General features: G+C 41.7%; 1 protein-coding gene across 6 annotated transcripts in view; it reads left to right on the forward strand.

Moving 5' to 3' along the window:
• Positions 1-7293, forward strand: part of LOC105355587 (gastrula zinc finger protein XlCGF8.2DB) — a 31022-nt gene extending 23729 nt beyond the window's left edge. For 5 of the 6 annotated variants that reach the window (XM_023964627.1, XM_020708205.2, XM_023964619.1 and 2 more), the window contains one exon: positions 5569-7293. In XM_023964627.1, the coding sequence (XP_023820395.1) occupies positions 6292-7011 (720 nt within the window). In that variant the 5' untranslated portion in view covers positions 5569-6291 and the 3' untranslated portion in view covers positions 7012-7293. The remainder of the gene's footprint in view (positions 1-5568) is intronic. The other variant, XM_011483294.2, reaches the window with a different exon arrangement.
• Positions 7294-9483: the final 2190 nt, after the last annotated feature.

The following is a 9483-nucleotide window of genomic DNA, read 5'->3' on the forward strand; positions in this document are numbered from 1 at the left end:
GCATCAATGAACCACCCAGATCCATAGAAGAAAAATAAATCCGGACGGGTGGAGGACCATACAGAATAGACAACGTGATAACCCAGATTTGAAAATAAAGTTTTTTCCACCGAGATTCAAAAGACCAGGGATACAGAGGAAATTTGGCCACCAAGAAATCATCAATAACTCGCAAAAGGAAGGGGACCCATCGCCTAAACATATCCAGTACAGAGCTTCCGATAATAAAGTTGTTATGAGGACTGCCACGACCGCTGAAGGTAAACCGACAAACACTTCGAGCGCCACTGAATGCGAAGAGACGCCACTGAGAGGCATAGAGGCAGAACAGTGAGAACAATCATTCTTAGCCTTATATCGCGTTCGGAGGAAAATCGTGGAGACAGCATGGGCAGCTGAAGAAAATATATACTAATCCTGAAGGCGCATGGGGAACCAGGCCACTGATGCCCAGAAGATGAACTGCGAGGCGCTAACAGGTCCAGATCAAGTCACGTCAATCTGAACACTTCCTAGGGGCCACCCTCAGTGGCGGCTTTGAAAATGATGCCCCGGAAGAATCCATCACATAGCCCCCACAAACCTCCAAACCAAACCAGAGAGAGAATAACAAATTAACTGTCCAGCCGAGAAAACGAGGCCGCGACGAGACTGACACACTCACCAATGCGGCCGACGCAAGTCCCTGAATCCAGGGCAGGACCCACTGGGGTAGACACAGCGGGGAAAAACAGGCGGAGCAGAACCAGATGCAGAACGTGCGGGGGCAACGAACAAGGATCGCCGAGTGAATAAAATGAGCCATAGACGCTGCATAAGAGAGACCAATCATAGGGAAAATATCCACAGAGCAGAGACGGGTCCAAGAGAGACTAATTCACATTCTGACTAACCAGCAGCTACCACAACGAAAAAAATAAACAGAAGAACCGCCATAATAATAAAGCCAGCATCAAATTAAAGATAGTGATGATTCACATTCAGCTCCCAAAGAACAAAACAGCAACAAAAAAAATATGCTGAAAGCCACAACAAATTCAGCCAGCATGAGAAACCTGTCCAAACGAGGAACGCCAGCCTTCACAACCACAGAAAAAAAACCACAACCCCTGAAACAATAACCGGACGACGCAGAACTACACAGCAGAAAAGGAATCAGAAGTGCATCATGAAGTGGACCATGAGTACAAAACTACAATTCCCAAGGTCCTTAGGGGCGTGACGTCACCGAAGTAAACAGGAAGCAAGAGCGTAGCCGTAGAAAAACAACACGGGAAAAGAACCGCATGCCGCTCACCGTAGAAATTCGGCTGACCACGGCAGACGAGAAGACCCAGACTGCTCCTGATCGGGGGCCACGGACATCTCGAACACCGCGGAAAGTGCACCCCCTGCAGATGCAGGCGACCGCGGCGAAACGAACGCGCTGGGCGCCGTCAGCTGCCCGCTGATCGCCGCAAAAGGAGAGCAGACGCCCGTCTCTAACATCCCTCTCTCTTCTTCCCCTTTCTTTTCTGTCCGGTCCAAAAAAAAAAAGACTGTTACAAACATAAGTAAGATGAATAAAGTTGTGCCTAAATTACAAGAGGGGTTTATTCAAATATACATCTGGTATGTCTAAAGATTCATAGCAGTAAAATACAGTGGTGGACAAAATTGCTGGTACCCCTCAGTTAAAGAAAGTCCCCAAATGCTCACTGAAATGACTTGAAACGATCAAAATTAAAAATAAATTAAAATGTATTGAAAATTAAATAATCAAAATCAGCCATTACTTTTGAGTTATTGAATAAAATAATTATTTAAAAAAAACCTAATGAAATAGGGCTGGACAAAAGTGATAGTACCCATAACTTAATATTTTGTTGCAGTATTTTGAGGGAATCACTGCAGTTTAACAGTTTCTGTATTTGTCAATGAGCCTTCTGTACCCTGTCGATAGGTATTTTGGCCCACTCCTCATGAGGAAACAGCAAACAGATGTTTAATGGGATTCAGATCTGGGCTCATTGAAGGACACTTCAGAATAGTCCAACGCTTTTCTCTTAGCCATTCTTGGGTGTTTCTTGGCTGTGTATTTTGCATCGTTGTCCCGTTGGAAGACCCATGACCTGCCACTGAGACCAAGCTTTATGACACTAGGTAGCACATTTTTATCCAGAATGCCTAGATAATTTTGAGATTTCATTTTACTTTGCACAACTTCAAGACACCCTGTGTGAGAGATGCAGCAAAGCAGCCCCAAAACAGAACTGAGCCTCCTCCATGTTTCACAGTAGGGACAAAGCTCCAGTTTTGTCTCATCTGTCCAAAGGACATTTTCCCAGAAGCTTTGTGGCTTGTCAACTTCCTTTTTAGGAAATTCCAGTTTCGCTTTTTTTATGATTTCCTTTCAATAGTGGTGTCCTCCTTGGTCATCTCCCATGGAGTCCACTCTGGCTCAAACAACAACGAATAGTCCGAACTGACACTGATGTACCTTGATCTAGGAGTTCACCTTTAATGTCTTTGGAGGTTGTTCTGGGCTCTTTGGATACAGTTCGAACTACACGTCTTCTCAATTTGTCATCAATTTTCCTCCACGTCCAGGGAGGTTGGCTACTGTCCCATGGGTCTTAAACTTCTGAATAATATGAGCCACTGCTGTCACAGGAACTTCAAGCTGCTCTGAGAGTTTTATAGCCTTTACTTTTACAATGTTTGTCTATAATTTTGTTTCTACTGTCCTGGGACAATTCTCTCCTTTGCCGTCTGCTGTCTATGTTCAATGTGGTACACACCTTTCACCAAACAGCAACGTGACTATTTGTCTCCCTTTAATTAGGCAGACTGACTGATTATGGATTTGAAAACAGATGTGATGTCATTTATAGGACATACCTGAGTTCATTGTGACCCCCTGGGCAATTAATCACTTTTTAACAGTTGTTGTAGAGATGTGTCTGCTACTAGAACTCTGTGTGCCATTGACCTGGTCTTTAATCTGAGCTAACCTGCGATTTCTGAGGCTGGTTACTCAGATGAACTTATCCTCCGCAGCAGAGGTGACTCTTGGTCTTCCTTTCCTGGGGCGGTCCGCATGTGAGCCAGTTTCTTTGTAGTGCTTGATGGTTTTTGTGACTGCACTTGGGGACACTTTCAAAGTTTCCCCAATATTTCGGACTGACTGACCTTCATTTCTTAAAATAATGATGGGCACTTGTTTGATCTGTACTTAATTGCTTTTTTTCTTGCCATCATACAAATTCTAACAGTCCATTCAGTAGGACTATCGGCTGTGTATTCACCTGAGTTCTGTACTAGAGCCCTGCGCGGGACTATTTTCTTCATCCCGCTCCCGCCCGCGCCCGCCGAATTTCTGTCCAATCCCGCCCGCTCCCGCAACGTATGCGTTACACTCCCGCCCGCACCCGCAATATGTATGTCCACTCCCGCCCGCACCCGTCAAACTCAGAGAATTTATTCCTGCAAAGTAATAGAGATGCATTGATTTTGTATCGTCTCCCGTCCCGCAGGAAAAAAACATGTATTTGTATTGATATAATAAAAGAAATTCATGTCCCTCCTCCAGCCTCATCTTTTCATGCATTCCTCTTTTGTGTAATGTGCAACTTAATTATTAAATATATTTTCACAAATCCTGTTCGGTTAAAAGTGCGCGTATGTCCGCACGCAGACAGACGGCCTGAAGCGCGCTGAACCAGATGGTAAAGATGCAGGTCAAAGTCATTTGAATTTATGGAGGAAAAAAAAACATTAATGGTTCAACAGAGCTGAAAATCTTTGAATTAATTTTTTCCTGACGGAATTTTTTTTTTTTTTTTTAGCCTCAGCCTTTTCCAGTTTTTGCTGTTTTGCGCCTCATTGGGGCATCGGCACGCAGATCTGAGAACCATGCGTGACTCACGATGAACCTCGTTTGAGGTTCTTTCCTGCTTCATCCATTGACATCATGTCTCTGCCAGGCAACCTGCTCCATCCTTATCCGCGCAGTGTTGCCAGGTAGAGCCACAGCTCTTTCATCCTTGTGCTGCGCTAGAGCCCCCCGACTATCGTGTCAACCTACAATAACCGTATTTTGCGCTCTCCCTGTAGAATACACTGGGTGCGCGGGGAAAACAACTCTCAGCTACAGATGATGTGAACAGGTGAACAGGTAGAGAGGAAAAGCAGGTAGAGAGGCGGGGGAGGGGCTTTGACTTCAACTCTGTCAGAGAGATGAAAACACGCGCGTCAGACTCAGACACAGCTTTCACTGCAGGAGTTGAAGCAGAGACTTTCTCTGGGATGATCTCATGATCTCAAACATGGAAACATGTTTACCAAGTAGAACTGTTTAAAATAATAAACCTGATCTCTCCACATTCTTCGTGTCTACCATGCATTGTTGCACACATCGCTCCATGTAGCGATCAGACCATAACCTCTAGCTGGTGGCTCCGCTCACACGCGACCTCGGTATTAGGCTTTAAAGAATACAATTTCTAAGAGGCGGGCGGGGCGTTGCACACCCCCAACAACAGGTTAGATGACAGTGGCCATTAGGCGTCTCTACCTGGTGCCTTCACGGAGCTTCAGTACATAAGAATCCAACAGCCGCAAAGCCTAACGTAGTCAGCTAATATATATTCATGAGATATTCATGGCAACACTGATCCCGCGGGTTATTTTTTTGCCGCCCGCTCCTGCCCGCAGCACAATTCAAACCGCTCATCCCGCGAGAGTTGGGTTGGGTCCCACGGGACCCGGCGGGACCCAATCCCAATGCAGCCCTCTATTCCTTACAACACAACTTATTGTCCCAACTCCATTTATAAGGGAAGAAATCACACTTATTAAACCCGACAGGACACACCTGTTTAGTGAAAAACATTTCAGGTGTCTAAACAAGCAGTAATCAAAGCAGTAATCAAATCAAAAGGTGGCTACTTTGAAGAACCTACAATATGACACATTTTCAGTTGTTTAACACTTTTTTTGTTGTGTATATAATTCCACATGTGTTAATTCAGTTTTGATGCCTTTAGTGTGAATCTACAATTTTAATAGTCATGAAAATAAAGAAAACTCTTTGAATGAGAAGGTGTGGAAGATACCATTAGGATTATGGTGCATAGGTCTATTTAACTATAATGTAAAAATGACAAAATGACATCACAATAAAAAACACGTGATCACAGCAAAAAATGAAAAAGCCATCATTATATTTGTATAGAAACCTGTGGAATCCAGTAATCTGGAATACCTCAGATGCACTGTTAAGTACCCAGGTATTTATCTCACTGGTTGAATTTTTGGCTAAATATGTCCTGGATTTATTTCGAGTCAGTGAATCAGATAGAATTGGATTGTTCATAATAAACCAAAGTCCGATATGAATCGTATGAATCATGTGAATTGTTGAATCGTTGTTAAAATGACTGGTAGACCAACATCACCTTTTCCTGTCTTAACCTTTAATGAAAACTAAAGAGTGACAAATTCAAATTTTACACAGCATTGCTTCTCCCTGATGTGACTGATTCATTTAAAAGTATAAAAAGACTCCTTGTGTTTGTGTCCCTGCAGTCCTTCCTCCATATTATGCGAGTGAAAGTGTAGATCAGCAGAGGAACTCCAGAGTGGAAAAGGAAGAACCAGGACCTCCACAAGTTGAAGAGGAACAGAAGCAAACAGAACCTCCGCAGTTTAAAGAGGAACAGGAGGAACAAGAACCTCTGCAGATCAAAGAGGAATTGGAGGAACGAGAACTTCAACAGATTGAAGAAAATTGGGGGGAACTACAACCTCTACAGATTAAAGAGGAGCAAGAAAAGCTTTGTATTAGTCACGATGAAGATCAGCTTGAATTGAAGCAGGAGACTTATACTTTGATGGAGACTTCTATCAATGAGGAAAATGAGCACAATATAGCAGATCAAAACAATCGACAGAGCTTTAATATAACTGATAATCAGGATGAAGAACGAAGCCAACATGAAGAGTCATCAACTACAGATGGAGAGACAGATCCACAGAACAAAAATCTGAAAAAGAGAAGAGATGTAAGTTGTGACCAAAATATATACAGCTCTCACATGTTAGAAAGTCAGAAATCCAATACGGCAACTTTGGTTAAACAGCACAACCAAATCCTAAACAAAAAGATACCTTCATATATAAAGTCAGGTAAAAGCTCAAGAATTGTTAGTAATCTCTGTGTCTACAGGAGTACTGAGTCTGATAAAAAAACCTTATGACTGTAAAGAATGTGGTAAAAGTTTTAGTTGGTGGTCTCATTTTAGAGTTCACATGAGAACCCATATAGGAAATAACCCCTTTTCTTGTGAAGAATGTGATACAAGTTTTAGTCGTTTATCTCATCTGAAAGCACACATGAGAACTCACACAGGAGAGAAGCCTTTTTCGTGTAAAGAATGTGATACAAGTTTTAGTGACATGCATAATCTCAAAGCACACATGAGAATTCATACTGGAGAAAAGCCTTTTTCTTGTGAAAAATGTGAAACAAGGTTTCGGCGTTTATCTCATCTGAAAGCACACATGAGAACTCACACAGGTGAGAAGCCTTTTTTGTGTAAAGAATGTGACAAGAGTTTTGGACAGATATTTGGCCTCAGAAGACACATGAGAACCCACACAGGAGAAAAGCCTTTTTCTTGTAAAGTATGTGATATAGGTTTTAGTGACTTATATAATCTCAAAGCACACATGAGAACTCATACAGGAGAAAAGCCTTATTCCTGTGAAGAATGTGATACAAGTTTTAGTCGTTTATTTCATCTGAAAACACACATGAGAACTCACACAGGTGACAAGCCTTTTTCTTGTAAAGAATGTGACAAAAGTTATTATGTAAAATCCCATCTCAAAAGACACATTAGAACTCATACAGGAGAAAAGGTTTTTTCCTGTAAAGAATGTGATAGAGGTTTTAGTCAAATGTCTAGTCTCAAAAGACACATGAAAGCTCACACAGCAGATGTGCCCTTTTCTTGTCAAAAAATTTAATCAATAATTCCCTGTCCCAGCTGAACAACACAAAGTTATGGTGACATAGTTGTTTTGCAATGTTCTCCAGTGACACAGCTTAGTAAAATATTTACACCATTTCCCCAAATATGCATTAATGAACAAACAAATAGACTGATGTTTTCTCTTTTGTTCATGTGATTTCTGTTTTCTAGTAGAGATCAGAGATGTTTAGCAGTTCTATGTAGTTTTCAGTGTTCTGTCCCAATCCTTAATGTGCAGAATAAAGTGGCTGTGAACATCAGTATGAAGTGTGGAGTCTATCCCATAGTGTGGGTTTCTTCTTTTTGTTGGTTCTCTTGTGGAAATTCAAAGTGTTTAAGACAGCTGGAGAAGCTTTTATGCTCTTATGTTTGGTGTTACAGCAGTGCTCCTTTTTTTTTTTAGCAAACTCCTGCATCTGTGAGCCCTGAGAGGTTGTTGAAGTGGATTGTACAGAACAGCATCACCAGCAATAGAACTGCGGGATGTACCAGTATTTGTTTAGATTGTTTAGAAGAAGAGTTTTGTGAAGTGGAAAGGATCTGTGTCTTTCAACAGGTCAAGATTATGACAAACATGATTTGATGGAAGCAGTTTGGATTCAGATTTCTTCCTGAACTTTGTTCAAAATGATGCAGTAACTTAAAATAGAACACCGATAGTCAATCTAGTACATTTTAACAGTGTGTTCAAAACGCTTAAACATTCAAATAAGAAAAAACAACACTGTTAAAGTGGACAATCTAGAGTTTCTTTCAATGGTTCTTTTTTTTCTCATTAGAATTTCATTAAATCAGATCAGCACTGCCACAGATACAATGTATATGGAATAAACATTCAGCATTGTTCGAAGGTTGTCAAGAGGAAATGGGTTTCCCAAAATAAAAACCACCAGAAAGATGAGTATATTATTTTAAAATATCTATGTTACATACCGATGGAACTCCATTCAGAAGCCCAAATCTTTGGGGCAGCTCAAAAAATATGGGTAAACTTCGTGGACATTATAAGAGACTTGGAAATAGCAGCAGACTTCAGGAAACCGAAATACCATAGACTTTGATTGATTTTTCATTTTATTTTTGAGTCGATTAACTTTTTTCATTGTGAAAATGAAAAGGCAGCTTCATTGTGAAAATGAAAAAGCAATTCCGGTCTTGAATTTTATTTTGAATTATGAGACACAAATTCTTCCATACAAAACTGTTAAGTCCGGCACAGCAAGGAAGAAAACAAAATCCTCCATTGGGGTACTGTCAAGTATGCCTCTAAGAGTCCCCAAAAAGTCCAGGTACACAGAACCTCTGTTTAGCCTATACACAGCAGAAACTGGAGAGTTGAAATTTCGGGTTAAACAAACCAGAGTTGATTTCCACTCTTGAAGTGTTATTTCAACACATTGTGATTCAAAAGGTGTTCAGTGTTGGGGTTATTTATCAGTGTTAACCAGTAGCGGTTTTAGGCACGGGCCATACGGGCGATCGCCCGGGGCGGAAAAATGACGGAGGGGCGGCGCCAGCGGCTCAGCTCTTGTAAAATACTTTATGCACCACTATTGGTTTACTTATATCACAGAGTTTGTAACAGCCTGAAACCTGGCGGCGCCCCCGCAGCTGCGCTCTCTCCCGTCTTTGAGAAGTAGACGCAAATGTGTGTGAGAAGGAGAAGGGAGGGGGCGCGGGGTGAAGAAGGAGAAGGGAGGGGGCGCGGGGTGAAGGGTGCAGGCTGAGGTGAGCACGGAGCGCAAAACGCATGCGCAAACCTGGCTGGATCTTCTTCCAGAGGGGCAACGGTCGCGGGCCGCGGCTCAGTGCTTGATGAAAAAGTAAAAATAAAAATTGCGCCGCCATGTAGCGAATTGGCGCCCCTGGGTGCAGCTGCACGCGCTCCTGCAGGAAATGTTTGACGAACGGGGGGGGTATAAAATAGGTATAAAAAATCATGCTTTTTTGGTTATTTTTGTGTGAAATGCCCAAATAAAAAATGGGAAAACAAAAAAAATTCTTCACTTAGATGACAGTTGGTTTAGTCGACAGACTTGATACCTATGTCAGGACATTTATGCTAAATGCAAAAACATCTGAAATATGGAGAAAAAAGGTCAAAGCTGGTGCCCAATTTAGAAAGAAAAGAGAAGAAGAGGAGAAAAGAGACAAAGAAAAGGGTATTATCGCATAGCTAGATGCACGTTTTCTAAATACGAATGCTACCTGCCCTACAACAACAACAACGTTGCAGAGGAAAAATCTCTTGTTTGGTCTATCATGATCAAAACTGAAGTAGGCCCAAATATTGCAAATAACGTCTTTTTTAAGATATTTATTCTTAAATGTTTGCTCTGCCTTAACTTGTAACATTAGTTATGATTCGTGTGTCTGTCTGCTCTGCTGTATCACAAAGTTTTTGTTGTGTTTTATTGTTGTATATTAGTTCATAATGTTAAATAAGCTGTGATGGTAGCATGCTGCT

Source organism: Oryzias latipes, chromosome 2 (assembly GCF_002234675.1).
Source record: "Oryzias latipes chromosome 2, ASM223467v1".
NCBI lineage: Eukaryota > Metazoa > Chordata > Actinopteri > Beloniformes > Adrianichthyidae > Oryzias > Oryzias latipes.